Raw genomic sequence first — 15,823 nt, forward strand, 5'->3', positions numbered from 1 at the left:
TGCAGATTAACCATCGCGCCTCAATAAAGGAATTCTGCTTGTTTCAAGTCTTCTGGACTGGGTTCTCTCTCACTCATTTATTTTTAACAACAGGCACTAGAGCTAAATCTGCAATTTACACTAAATGCACACTTAAATACTGAGCAGTCTGTGTGTGTTCGTTACGACATACTCATTAATCTCAAAATAGACACAATAAATTAACAAAAATGAATGTAAAAATGCCTTGGACCAGAATACGTTTAAAATCTGTACATCCTGCATTTTGCATCCTGACAAGCGTGTGAACAGATGGCTTGTGGAGTTGTTGCTTAGCAATACATTAATAAAAATGTGATGTGGCTGGCTTTGGCTTTATTCAATGGGACTTTGCTGCATCTCCTGTTTTCAATATAAGAGCCCCACATACATAATAATTTTAATATAAACTTAGATAACCTTTAAAAAATAAGGTAGTTATAAGGTAATCTAACCAGTGGCCAATCAAACTCTACCTGAGGCATGCTTGTCTGTGTTTTAGGTATCAGTTTGTGTTTTGACAGCTGAACTTTGGATGCTTTCATAACATGCTAATGAATAGTCTCATGTGCAGCATAACATTCTGTATTGTGTTCTAATTGGGCTGTTTTCCACCAGGTTTTTACACTCATAGAATTTACATGAGGACGAGGAAACAATGATGTCTGACGCTTACAACAAGGCCATTTCCATAAACTCTTATTATTTGTCTATGCCTAGGTATACACAGCTTTACTTTATAGGGCACCTTTGAAGTGTTAAATCACTAAAGCTGCACTCTTTTATTTATCCTAGAGAGAATCTCCTGTGTGCTCTATTATAGCTCATGGACTCAACCCTATATATTTTTGGTGTCTGGAGACAGCAGAGGACAATCTGCAAAAGACTAAAGCTTCTTCGAGGTGCAGATATAAATTCTGGGTTGTTTTAAAGTATTGTTTGCAAGCCTAACCTTCAGTATGACTCAAAAGAATTAAGTTAATTAAAGGGCACCTATGGTGAAAAATTTCACTATACTATTACTACTACTACTACTACTACCACTGTACTACTACTTACAATACTACCACTGCTGCTTTGTCAAAGTTTTATAGTACTACTAAACGCAATGTAGGCTCATTTTGAAAACATACCCCTATATACATTTCTAGAGATTGCAATTTATGTAGCCAGAGTGGCTGCATTTCATTTTTTAAACAAACGATATGGAGCGGTATGATGCCATTCCCTTTTGCATGCACCAGCTGACAGTTTACCTCCATATGGATGGCTTTCCCACTGTTAACAGTTTGTCCGGGAGTTTGCAATGTATGTCAGTGGACTTGAGACTCAGATCACAGTTGACTGCGACAATTGGGTTCAAGTCCACTGAAGAATTATTTCAGAAAGCAGAAAAGACAAAAACAAAAGCCAAAAATGTAAATAAACAGGATGAGAATGTGGTAAAATCTGAAAATGTCAGGAAAATGGTGGGCAGGTCAATCTGTGCTTTTTAAAACACTATTGGTTGGGTTTAAGGAAGGGGGAGGTTAGGGGGTTCGAAAGCAGTTGACAGTAGCCTTTTGTGGATATACATGAGAACAGCAGGTGCGAATGACACTCACGAGAAACTTAAGATCTGAAAAAGCATACACAGTAGCCTAATGGATTTACAAAAACAAAAACTGAAAAAAAAATGTACCTCCTGGAACATATTTTGCTTTCTCAAGATATCTTTACAGGGGTATGTAATCAGAATGAGCCTAGGTTGACTAAATCTAGTATTAACTTTACTTCTACTACTACTATACAACTTTTACTACTACTATTACTACGACTACTACAAATACTGCTGCTACAATTACTACTATTGATACTGCTACTACTAATACTGTGACTACTCATTTTACTACTAATACTACTACTACTGCTACTACTACTTTTAAAATAAATCATATCCTGCACTTTTAACAAACCTAATTTGTGGTCAAGTACTGTGCAGTACATTCAATAACCCAAAAACTAACCCACAACATTTTTTTCTTATCATATAGTATGTAAGTAATAAAAATTAATCAGTAGTTAAATAAATGTTTACACTGTAACAATTACATCAAATTAAGGTTAAAATATAGTGTTACCAAGTAAATATTTAGGTATGTAGACATCTAATTTAAAAGCACAACTTATAATGGCTAAAATTGCAACACCAGTTTCATAATATTAATTTTAGGATGAGTAGATCCCCACAAATAAATCCTCTTTAAAGTTTATTTTATCTGGATTTTCAATTGAGCTAAAATATTTCACCTGTTCTCTTATTTAATCATAGTCAATGAAATTATAATCTCTGATTTTAAGCTGATTTACTCATGGTCTATTTACAGTAAATACTTTTATTTATTTATTTTTAATAAGAGTAGTAAAGGTTAATATTGAATGAAGGGCCTGAATGCTAATCAAAAGAACTACTTGTGCATATTTCTGCATACAGTTTGCCTAAGGCATTATTTGTTTAATCATTAATGATGCTTTAATTGTTGCAGATCATCACTCATAACGGTATGAACCAAAGTATGGCCTCCAGTGGTCAAAAGCTGTTCCAAAACTTGTTCGGTTAGTGTAAGCAGAATTTGTTTTTCTTATATATTAATTATGAGATAATTTATGTGGTATTTAAAATATATATATTTTTAGTTTTTTTTTTTTTTAGGTTTCATCCTTAATTCTACACAATTTAACTCATGTGAAATTTGAGAGATTAATTCATGTGTTTATATCATCACACTCGGCCAATCCTATATAAATTGCCTACAAGTGGTAAACCTGGCACCTGAACATTTGAACACATTACCCCCATCTTGTGCTCACTAAACTGGATGCCGATAAGTTTTAGAATTGAGTTTAAATTTACTGTACTGCATTTACTGTATGTTTTTTAGGTATTAAATGGTCAGGCACCGCCTTATCTTTCTAATCTTATTACTATTAAAATATTTGGCAGATGTTTAAGGTGGTCCAACCAGAACATGTTAATACTCCTCAGATCCAAACTAAAGAAAAAAGGAGGCCAAGCTTTTTCTGTAGAAGGTCATAAAATGTGGAATAGGCTACCTACAGTTGAAGTCAGAATTTTTAGGCCCCCTTGTGATTTATTTGTTTGTTTATTTATTTATTTATTTATTTATTTATTTATTTATTTATTTATTTATTTATTTATTTATGTTATATTTTCTAAATGATGTTGAACAGAGCAAGGAAATTTTCACAGTATGTCTGATGATATTATTTAAAAAGTCTATTTGTTTTATTTTGGCTAGAATAAAAGCAGAAATAAATTTATTAAAAAAACATTTTAATTTCAAAATTATTAGCCCCTTTATATATATTTTTTAGATTGTCTACAGACCAAATCATCGTTTTACAATAACTTACCAAACCACCCTAGCCTGCCTAGTTAACTTAATTAACCTAGTTAAGCCATGAAATGTCACTTTAAGCAACATAGAAGTGTCTTGGGAAATATCTTGTCAAATATTATTTGAGCCTACTCACACTATGCCATCCGTACCGTGTCCAGGCCCGATTCCCGGATCGTTTGAGAGGTGTGAGTGCGCTGAATCAGGCTCAAGCACGGTTTACTTGGCCGGCCCTGGCTCGGTAGGAAGAGGTGTGCCTGAGCGCGGTTCACTTTGGCTTTGGCACGGTACACTTGTGTGTGAGTGCAAAACGCACCAAAGCCCGAAACTGAAAGTGAGACGTGACTTTTAAGGGGCTGTTTCATGTGGATTTATTAATCATTCTTACTGTTCAGTGAACGCAAACTGCCGTAGTTCATTAAAAAAGAGAACTCCTTACAGCATGACAGCTGCGCGGCTTCAGCAGACCTTCTCATTCCTGCAGCACGAGAGCTTTATGATTGTTTATGAGCGCCAAAAGTGGCGGATCTGTTCGGCAAAATATCTGACTGCGTGTCACCGCATCCCTAAGGACTGTTTAGTGAAATATTTGACTGGATGTCACTGCATAACAAACGACTGAAACAATATAACTAGAGAAATCTCCACTGTGCTGCTGAGTAAGAGAGAACAGCACAGAAGCGATGACGTAAGCGTGCCGAGGCCCATTTGTGGTGTGAGTGCGGGCCGTCGGGGGAGACGGGAGGGGGGACAAGCGTGCTTTGGCCCGGTTCGAGGCAACTGTACCTAGTGTGAGTACGGCCTTACTGTCATCATCATTCGGCAAAGATAAAATAAATTCATTACTATAAATGATTTATAAAAACTATTATGTTTAGAAATGTGTTGAAAAAATCTTCTCTATGTGAAACAGAAGTTGGGGCAAAAAAATAAAAAAAGGGGCTAGTAATTCAGGGGGGCTAATAATTCTGACTTCAATATAAGAACAATCTCTAATTCAAAGAAACACTCAAACTAAATTTATTTATTTATAATTTTTTTTTTTTTTAGAAAAAAGCTTTTGAATAAGCTTTAAACTCTTATTGTGCCTTTCTTTTTTTTCTGCTGTACTGTTTGCATTCAATGTTTTTGTGCTATGTCGGTTGTACTGTATGCTGTTTTATCTGTTGTTGTCTACTGATAATTTATAACTCAAGTTGTGTACAGCAGAAGGTCAGCAACTGTTGTTTATTGTTTTCACTTGTACATTTTAATTTTAAAATGCCGTTTTAGAATGAAAACAATCTTGTCCACACTGACGTTTCACCCAGTATTTCTGAACAACTCTCTGTCTACAGCACACCACTGAAAACACACATCACGTGAACACACCCTCACACTCTGTACGTTATACTTTTATAATGCCCATTATTGATTATTAAAACTGATATTCAGCAAAAGAGAGGGTATGGTTTGTATTTTCAATGAAAATGAAAGGAGGCAGTAATGTTGTAGGCTCCGTTTTGTTATTAACATGTATAACGTTACAGTAAAGATGATGCTGGTATAAATTAGCAGCTACACGACACCTCAACATTTCTGCTGTCTCTTAAGTTGCTAATATCAAAATGAAAATAGCAGTTCCATAAATTGTGTTTTCATTTTATTGTTGAGATAGTGAAACAATGTAGCCAGGGTGATTTGAATGAGGTTATAAAGTACAATGTTCTCTTTGAAGATTCATGTGTCCTTAGGAATTTAAATGTCATTATTTTTTCATAAAATTCCCCAAAAACACCAGAACAGCTATATAATTAGCTGACTTATGTAGTTACATCATCCTAAATATTTGAAGAAATTTAGAATTCAGGGAAATGCATTTAAATAATTTTTTGGTGTGAAAATGAAGCGCTATTTTTATTTCCAGTGTGAAATCTCTCATCATCAGCAGCTTAAAACTGCATTGTTGATTTAAATTACCACCAGAAGCACGCAAAGACAATGCTTAGATTTAACTTCGCTTAATTGTGTTTTTATTTTGCGCAAATTGTTTTACATCCCGAATAATTGAAATGTTAAAGTAATATTATTATGGCGTGTTTAACCTCTTGGTTTTCTCAGTTCATTCTTACATTATAACGGAGATGCAAAAAAAAAAAAAAAAAAAAAAACGCAGTTTCCTTTACCCTGTTTTTTTACAGGTCACCAATTCATTACTTTCAATACAATACTGCATTCAATCTCTGCAGCTTCACAAGGGCTTATGGTGTTTACTTTGCCGAAAGCAATGAACAGAACACAGCGTATAGTTGATAACCAAGAAGCCAATTAGAGGCAGTGAAGTGTGTCTTTTTCTTGATGAGTGCTTTATATGTACGGTATCCCAACGAGCAAATGATTTTATTGCATATGTATAGCAGAGAGCTGTCGCTTTATTTATTTTGGCCTCCCAAAAACGTCTTGTAAGGACTCTGTAATGAGATATTATGTGAACTGAAAAATTTGTTGACGGAACATTCTGAAAGGAAACTTTTCCTGATGTGGGTACTTCAGTGCAACTTAGCATAAAAAGTAACAGAGACACTCTTTAAAGCCTGATCAAACCCCTAGTTTGTGGATGGTGTCGTGAAGGCGTGTGGGGATTGTTGTGTTTCCAGCGGATGTGTTGTTCATGCATATTCTGTTTGAATTCGCCGTTCTCTAGACACAACCCCCTCACTGAATTCAACACAGGTGAAGCACACACAACCTCCATCATCTTCAGCGCTCTCTGTGTTCTCTTTCACTGAATGAAGCAGTTACTCACAAATCAAAGTATGCTGTTTATTTTACTGACTGGGTTTTTTTTTTTTTCCTTTTGATTCATTTTTGTGAATGCTTTAATAATTTATTGATCATTTATTATTTATTTATAATTAATCATTTATTTTTGGATGCTTCATTTGGGCAGTTTGCATATCCACATTTGTGACCCTGGACCACAAAACCAGTCTCTTTACAGTCGGATCTTTCCATTAATTCAAATCAGACTAGAGATTAAAAAGCAATTCTAATAAAGTATAAAGTTTTTATTTATTTATTTATTTTTATTTAATATTTATTCTACAACTTTATGATTGTCTATTTTACAATATAATACTTACAGCACAAACAAATCAGAGGTTTTATGCAGTTTGGGAGGTATGGTTCCAGAAAGCATATAAGACAAAAACAAAAGCAAAAAAATAAAACAAACAAGTGAATAACAGGGTGAGAACATGGTAAAATCCGAAAATGTTGTAAAAATCAGACTTCTGCAAGAGTTTTTTTCTTTTTCAGGTATTTTTTTTTAAACATTATAGGTTGAGTTTCGGGAAGGGGGTGGGTAGGGATATCATGGTCAGTCGGTCAGTCAGTAAATAGCAGCCTCTGATGGATTTAAACGAGAACAGCAGGCACAAATTGCACTCACTGGAGAAATTTAATATATCAAAAAGTGTACACAGTGGCCTCTGTCGAATTTGCTAAAAAAAAAAAAGGTAGTTCCTGGGATGTATTTGGCGCTCTCCAGAAATGTATATAAGGGTATGTAATTAGAATCCGCCTGGGTTGTTTTAAAAAGCTAAAATCAACTTTGTGCCAAAAAATTAAGAAAGATTTTAAAGATAAATTAATGAAAAATAAAAGGAAAATAAATAAAAAAATCTCAACATAAAATAAATAGTTTTTGATTTGTCTTCTTTTTTGTCTTTTTTAATCATCCTCTTCTTTTTCTTCTTCATTACATCTTTTTTTAGTTCGTGTGACTTGTGCTGGCTGCACTTTTCAAAATTGTGTTGAGGACAGTCCACTGCAGAAATGGGGGGGTTTGTGACACTTTTTAAAAACTAAATTCTTATACATATTTACTTTTACTTATTTCTGTATTTTCTGTCTGTCATTTTTTTCTGATAGATCTGGAGGAGTTTAAAACCCAGATGAGGAGTCCAGTGCGTGTCAGAGAGGGTCAGGGGGTGGTTCTTCTCTGTGGCCCACCAGCTTATATGGGAGGTGAGGTGCTTTATTGTCTATTACTGGCTGACTGATTTCTTAGTGGATATTCGGAAAACAGGATAGATAAATATACTCTGTAAAAACATCTGTTAATTAACAGTTTCAGTATTTTGTGATTCACTTTATTTTCAGCTTTTCACTTTTTATTCAGCTTTTTTTTCTATTAACCATTGTGAAGTGCACATTGGAACCTTGAACTCTGCTGTCAACTTTTGATGTTGAAAACTCAACTTTACGGTTTAACAATGTGACTTTTAATTCAAATGTTAGTAGTTTAAAATAATATATTGTTTAAGAAATAATATAGAGAGAAATAAGTCTGAAAAATAGCAAAAAAAAAAAAAAATACACTAGCAGTTTATTACAAGGTTTTTGTACAGTGCAATGTACAGTACAGTGGCAATGTACAATGCCAGCCCTAACTTTTCAATGTTAAAATTTGTTGGAAGAAAGATCAAGGCCCCATAATGCAATTCAAAATCATAAACAAAAAAATAAAAAATAAAACATTAGACATGAATCACAAAATACAGATAACTGATCATGTATGGATTTTTTAAACAGTGCATTTATGTGTAAATACAGTATATTAAACTGGAATACATGAGCTGTGTGATTCTTCAGTCCTAAATTTATTTATGAATGACTGAATGGATGCACTTGGATGCTCTATATAGATGTACTGTCATGTAATTTTTGTGTCCAGTGTATCACACAACTTATTATTTCGTTTTGTAAATAGCTATGTAATAGCATGTTAATGAACAGCTTGTCCACAAGTTTATTTCCAGAATCTATTTAAATATTTACTTAACTGTAAATGTGTTATATTTATGTCACGTTTGCATTTACCAGCTTAAAACTTTTACTTTCAATATAAAAAAAGTCCAATATTAAAATATGTGAAATAACGTTTAACAAAATGATCTAAACTTGCTAGTAAGTGACAGCAACTTACTGTCTTTGTCACTGAATCATTTAATTGATTAATTTCCAATGGTTGATTTATCATGGAAGTAACTGGCTTCATGAATGAATCATTGGGTCACTTTTTTTGATGTGAATGTGTTTGCTTAGAAATAACTAGAAGTTCCATTGTGACTTTGGTTGTAAAAATATTCGTTTATGAAACTGACCCAAAACAGATTGTATTGTGCCTAAAATGTAATCATACACTCACACCATCATTGACAAGCCCATCAAAGTCATTTTGTATGTGACCCAAAGAGAGTTGAAACGGTACTAGACCACCGTTTTAAAAAACATAGCCTTGTAAATGTTGGTTCCAATCACATTAGTTCTCAAATTTGTTATGTAGTTCTGCAAATAAGTTAATGTTAATGCGTAAACCAGTAGTTGCTTAAGACTGTAATTTCAGTATGATGACATATTTCCACTTGAAACTGAATATGGAGTTTGGAGCTCATTTCAAATCAGTCAAAATTGTATTTTTGCGCTCAACCTTTTGGGCCCTATCATACACCTGGCGCAACAAGGCACAAGACATGTATGGCGTGATTTGGTTGCTATTTTCAGACCAGTGCAACTGTAATTTTTTGTGGACTTAAGGGTATGCTGGTCTAAAAAGGTCTGTTAAAGTGCATTGTTGGCATGTTGCTATTTTGAGGAACTGAAATAGACTACGCCATTGACCAACTAAAAGCTGGTCTAAAGTCCAGCACAGAGCATGTTAGTTATGCACCTATGCAGGTACAAACGATTACACATGTACAGCAATACACAAATATCACATATGAAAAAAAATTAAAGGATTAAAATATTTTAAAAATTTGTGCTTTGCCCTATGGGGCATTGGAATAGTATGTGTCTTTGGATATAACTTTTTTTTTTTTTTACCACACTTCGTTAATGTTGTTAATTTATTCGTTTGCTGGAAATTAGAACTAAATTTAAAAATAGTTTTGGAACAAATCTTTGTGCTTAACAAACAAAGTTAATTACGTAGGCTTATGGATGTCTTCAGTGGAGTGCGTACAACACTTTCCTTAACCATGAAAGTAAAGGAGTAAAGTAAAAAGTAAAAGTAAAGTAAAGAGAAAGTAAAAAGGCAGAATGGAGGAGGCTCGTTCTTTATCCTCACACAGGTGGTCTGTTTAACTGTTTTTTCGCTAGTGAAACATTCAGCTTTTCTACTAACGAAGTCTGTCATGTAAACAGCAAATTTGCCATGGCGCAATGCAACTGACTCTTAAAGGGAATAGGAGATGAGTCTTTGATTGGTTTAATGCACAGTATGCTCAAATCATGCCCATAGCTCATTAAGAAAATAAGCACAACACTGTCAGACCCTCTGCCGGGGTGCAGGCGTATTTTTCCATCCTTAAAATAGCAAAAGTGAACTTGGACAAGACCTTAAGGCTTTTGCACCATGCACTTTAGATTTGGCGCCTAGATTGTTAAAATAAAGCCCTTAATCTTTCACTTTCAGCACATTTATAGGTTGGAAGGCTGTGTTTAAGCATATTTCCAGCAAACTGTCAAACTGACATCATCAGAGAAGACGGCTGTTCCAAAGCAAAAGCAAAATTACAAATTTGGATTGACCAATATTATAAAAAATAAAAGGCTTTTTCACTGAATTAATTTACACAGATTAATTTTTCTCCCTAAAACTAACAGTGTGTGCTAGCAAAATGAACATTGTCAGTTTTGCTGTGATGCTTACTTTAAAATCAAGGCTAGTAAACATTACTTAAACAAGTCTTAACACACTAAAGGCATCTTTTTGTTGTCTTTAGATTGCATATAAACATGTTAGCTCATATGTTTGCTGTAACAAAGTGGCTGACACAGAGGGATCCATTTGCAGTATATTTATTAAACACAGTTTATTAAAAACAAGCACACAGATGTCGTGCGTGTGCGAACTCGCATCAAACACCGTAGTATAAGGTCGAAGGGCTGGTGGCTGGTAAACACAGGAGGAGTATGCAGGCATGGGTCAAAGGCAGGCGGCGAATATCAAAGTCAGTGTGCAGGTTAGAGTTCAGGGCAGGCTGCCTGGATCAGTGTCGGGATTCAGGCTGAGGTACAAGGCAGGCGGCAGGCAGGACAAGGTTGGTAATCAAGGCAAGGTAAGGTAAGGTAAGCAACGGGAAAGCAGGCACAGATGAGAAATGCTCAGTAGTGTTAGCCAGGGCAGAACAAGACTTCGCAATGAGACTGGGTGTTTGTGCTGCTTATAAGCGTGTGCCAGGTGATTGGGAGATGTGCTGCAGGTGTGAGTGCTAATCAGTAAAGTGGATGATGTAATGTCAATAGTCTGGGGATGATGACCTCTGCTGACAAGCGAGGGGAATGACTTTGACCGAGTCTGTGACATTTGCGGTGATGTGAACGCATTGTTGTGGTGGCAGGAGCAAATTTTGATGCTCTCTCCAGTGGTGGCATGAATGCGCAGTAAGCTGCATAATGTTAACTTATTAAACTGTTTGTGTAAAATCAATATCATATTTGCAAAATGTTAAACTGCTTCATCTCTGAGGTGTTGTTTCTGTGAAAGGCACTTTATACAAGTGCCTCATTACAATTCTAGTGAAATGATGCAATCAGCTGTCAGTAATGTAGGAAATTATGTAAAAAATGTGTCTGCTGCCTGTTGCATTCCCAAATAAATGCTAATACCTACACCAAAGTGATGGTGCAAAACACACAATGCTAAAAACATTTTCTTTTTAAACTCAAATAATTTTTTATTTCTATAAGGTTTTTACAATGTGGATTGTGTCAAACAGCTGAACATAGAAGTTCTAGTAAATTGAAACTGTCAATCCAGTTTTCAAAGTTTATTTTAGTTTAGTTTCAGAAGTTTAGTTGATCTCAGTGTGGTTTATTTTCACTGCTGAAAGTCCAAACACTAAAGAGCAAATCCATCGATGAACAGCTCCACAAGTCCCAAAAATTATAAAAGAATTTTAAAAGCATTTTTGGATTATTCTAAAACTTTGACAGGAGAAAGTATACTGTGACATTCACTGAAAGGTAATATACAACGAGGTAATAGGGCTGCATGGTGGCTCAGTAGTTGGCAGTGCCACCTCACAGCAAGAAGGTCACTGGTTCGAGTCCCGGCTTGGCCAGTCAGCGTTTCAGTGTGGAGTTTGCATGTTGTTCTTCCCGTGTTCATGTGGGTTTCACTGGGTGCTCTGGTTTACCCCACATTCCAAAGAAATGCAATGTAGGTGAATTGAATCAACTAAATTGGCCATAGTGTATGAGTGTGTGTGTGAAGGTGGGTGTTTCCTACTGAGTTGCGGCTGGAAGGGCATCCGCTGCGTAAAACATACTGTATGTATAGTTGGTGGTTCATTCCGCTGTGGCTACCCTGTGACAACAGGGTAATACGTTACTTTAAGGGGGATGTTCAAAAGACTGTCATGAAACCTTTATTATCATGACATGGCCAGAGATGTATAGTAACGAAGTAGACCTACTTCACTACTGTAATTAAGTACTAAAAGGCTGTATCTGTACTTTACTGGAGTATTGTTTAGATACGTCCGCTTTTACTTCAGTAAATATTTTTGATGAGTTTAATACTTTTACTCTGATAGATTTTTTATGTGCTGCATCATTACTCGTTACTAGGGGTGTCAAAATTATTGATATCGGTTCAGTATTAGATCATAACCGGTTGTTACGTAATTATGTCATTTATCTACTATGTGCAATGTCGCAATACTACGGCGAAGGAGGCAGGGGCGAGTAAATAACGCTCTTCACAGCTCACGAGCTGCTACTACGGCTACTACGGCTACTACGGCTCCGTTTTACTACTACAGAGAAATGCTGTAAAACTCCATATTTACCTCTCTCTCACTTTGGACATTTGACCCGCTGCGTTGGCCTGTTTGTGAGGTAACTTGTGAGGTCTCCACTGTGTCTATTACGGATTACCTGTGATACCACGTATACAGACTATAACCGCGCTGTTCTTCTCGCCATCGGTGAACATTGCTTTAATTTCTAATGCCGAAATCAGCCCTTTCTGTTGAGCAGATGAAGACAATAACTAATCTGAATTTCTTAGAAAGGTCATGTTTTGATCTTGGATTGGTCTTACGCAGCCACGTGATGCGATTTCGCAGGTCAGTGTTTATCAAGCTTTAACTTTCTAGTGCAGCGAACTGCGAAACTTGCCGCACAAGTCTATCCCATTAGCATGGATATGAATGGAAGTCTATAGGGAGAAAAGTTTACTGTGACCATAGCTTTAGTTTTACACATGCATTGATGAGTATTGCCTAGCTATTGCATTCAATTCAAAGTGTTTTGTTTCTTTTTTTCTATTGTTTCTTTCTTTTTTTCTATTCTTTCCCCCCTGCCCTAAACTTTTGCCTGTATTTGTATTACACTCTAGGATTCTTTACTACAGTGTATATGCTCATTTTCGACTCATGCCTGCCTGACCATTTTAAAACAAAGCTGCATTACTACCAGGGCTTTACATTAACACCCGCCAACCCGCTAAATGCGGGTAGATTTCAGCTTTGGCGGGTTAGACAGCCGCTCCCACTAGCCACTTTGGCAGGTTGGAAATAATTTTTACATTGTAGTTTTCTTAAAGCAGGGTTCGACAATACGGATGGCCTAATATGCATGCAAATGTGATCTTAGAATCGAGATCAGCACAACTGACAAAAATAACTGTTCGCTCGAGCAAAAGCAGGTGAATACCTCATGAGAGGATGATTACTTGGTTCTCTTTGAAATAGACTAGACAAAAAGCAATGCTCATGTAAACAGCAAACCTTTTGTAAGCAGCAGCAGTCACTGCTTTCGTTTTAATTATTCTCAGGCACGTGATCATCCTTTCATTATCACTCGTGATATGTTTTACCTGCTTTCTTTTGCTTACAGTTATTTTGTTAATATAGTTTAATTATCATGCTTTGCAATAACATTGCTTTAATATGAGATTAACTTCCCATTTATGTGTAGTAACTGCTGATCTGGGACCTTTATCCAGGACAGATTACTGTACATATTTTAGATACATGGCAATAAATCTTTTTAAATGTCAATAAAAAAAAAAGAAAAGTTTTGTCGAATAGAAAGTGCATGTATACAGCTATATATTTGCTTGTTTTGTCACATTTACAGTTTGTGGCTAATAAATAATTATTTCTTTTTGGTATGGTCAAAATTGGTAAACCCTTAATTTTGAACCCTAAAAAAAGTAATATGAAAATAATAAAAGTGAAATAACCATTTGAAATACAACACAACCCATTTGCTGATGCACAGTGAGCAAGCTCACACACAACAAACACAAACAGTGAAATAAATGAGGAGGCATGTGGACAACACAACATCTAAATCAAGTCATCTTAGCATCTCAAAGTCACATTTATTAATACAAAATATATTTTCTAAGCAACAAAATTGTGGCTAGTGAAAATGGCAAGTGGCTAGTAATGTTAGAAATGTACTAGCCACAGTGGCTGGTGATCAAAAAAGTCAATGTCAAGCCCTGATTACTACCCATTTGCTCGTCTATCATTCGCAACAGTAAAGATCATGTTGCATAAATGAACATAATGAACATTTTGTTCATTAAATAAATCAAAACTTACTTTTGATCAGTGCATTGCATTGCTAAGGGCTTAATATAAGGAACTTTAAAGGCGATTTTATCAATATCAAATTGTTTTAACTTTCAGATTACAAATTTTCAAATAGTTGTGAATATTGTCCTATCCTAACAAAATACACATCACTGGAAAGCTTATTTATTACATATATTACATAATATATCTCACTTATGACTTATGTTTGTGGTACATGGTCACATATAATTATAATTATAGAAATAATACATCATTTTACATCATTTATTATTCAAAGTGTGGTTTACAATATATTCTTTAAACTCTCATGTGAGTGTTCAGTCCATTCAAAGTTATTGTATATCCCCTGCCAACAAAGTGTGATTAGGCTATACCATTTGTTCCTGTTAACTGCCCCACTCCAACCAGCAATTATAGTCCACTGTAATTAGTTCACCACATAAAGGCTTTTCAACCCACACTGCCCAAATAACATCATAAACATATATTTCCTCCTTTTCTGTGCTCTATGATTTATTTGCCCTTAAGTGGTGCACTACAGCGCAAAAGTTAGACATTATGCAATGCAAGCTTTTTGCTCTTGCTGCTAACTCACAGTGAACACACTTAAAAAGGTCAAGAAGGGATTGATTGTAAGACTTTTTATGCTGTCAATCAATTTTTCAACATTTTAATAGCAACGCGTGTTGATTTCGGAAACATCTGAACACTTTTAGGTGAGCTCTAGTTATTACATTGATGTATAGAATGTTTTCACCACTGTTTGTTTGCAGTTGTTTGTCTCCTGTAAGTAAATGTGTTTAAGCTGTCAAATGTAGAGTAATGTATACGGCTTGTTTTTGGTGTTTAAGCATAAATGTGGTCTGTGCTTGATTCTGTCACTTCTCGTCAAAAAGCTTTGCCTGAGATGAAAAGTAGTTTGTCCAGCTGTGCTGCATTAGTGCTGTGTTCGTCTGTCCCCCTGCTGTCCTGATTACTGTGTTTAGTGTTGGGCTGAACACATTAGGCCTTATTGCTTTAATGGAGCCAGACCTTTTAAAACTTACCAGAGGCTGAAATGACTTGTTTTACAATTGCTTTGATCCATCAGGACAAAAAATAAATAAATAAATAAATAACCTGATATCTTTTCAGAAAAGTTCAGACTTTTTTGCATTAATGGACTTTTTGACAAATGTTTGTTTGTTTGTTTGTTTGTTTGTTTGTTTGTTTGTTTGTTTGTTTGTTTGTTTGTGCTTCAATTTAAACTAACAAAAAGGAAAGATGCTCAATTCTTTATGATATGATTACTTGAACCACTTGGCTATGTTTACATTTACCAGTTTCATCAGTCCGTTTGAATTGAATCTGTTTATATTGAATCTATTTATATGTTCCCTAAAATTGAACAGTTTCAAATATCTGTTTAAACAGGTATGAAATGTCACCTATGTACAATACTACTGCGTGTTGCACTGCGGTACTAAGAGATTAAGACTTAGTTTTAATGTGTAACAGCAGTTTTAGACTGCACAAATGGACGGGATGCAAACGAACAAGCTAGTAAATATACTGTACTTTATGTATATTTGAAGTAAAATAATGGAGGAAAGCAATAAAAAGTCCTTTGATAATAATTAAAAACTTGTTTTCAAGCTTTATTATCATTGTAAACTTAAGTGCAATGAGGATTCATTTTTGAAATTAAAAATAAAGAAAGTGTTTTATAAACATCCTAATTAAAACTTTCGCATGTTAGCATAAATTTAAGCTCAGAGTATATATATATATATATATATATATATATATATATATATATATATATAT

General features: G+C 35.0%; 2 protein-coding genes across 3 annotated transcripts in view; both read left to right on the forward strand.

The window, feature by feature from the left end:
• Positions 1–15,823, forward strand: part of LOC147831238 (uncharacterized) — a 650,544-nt gene that overhangs the window by 403,990 nt on the left and 230,731 nt on the right. The window lies entirely within an intron of this gene.
• Positions 1–15,823, forward strand: part of cntn3a.1 (contactin 3a, tandem duplicate 1) — a 193,199-nt gene that overhangs the window by 71,639 nt on the left and 105,737 nt on the right. For both annotated transcript variants that reach the window (XM_087306666.1, XM_087306667.1), the window contains exon 5: positions 7,329–7,424. In XM_087306666.1, the coding sequence (XP_087162792.1) occupies positions 7,329–7,424 (96 nt within the window). The remainder of the gene's footprint in view (positions 1–7,328; positions 7,425–15,823) is intronic.

The sequence above is a fragment of the Danio rerio genome, chromosome 23 (genome assembly GCF_052040795.2).
Source record: "Danio rerio strain M-AB ecotype USA chromosome 23, GRCz13ab, whole genome shotgun sequence".
NCBI classification, from domain to species: domain Eukaryota; kingdom Metazoa; phylum Chordata; class Actinopteri; order Cypriniformes; family Danionidae; genus Danio; species Danio rerio.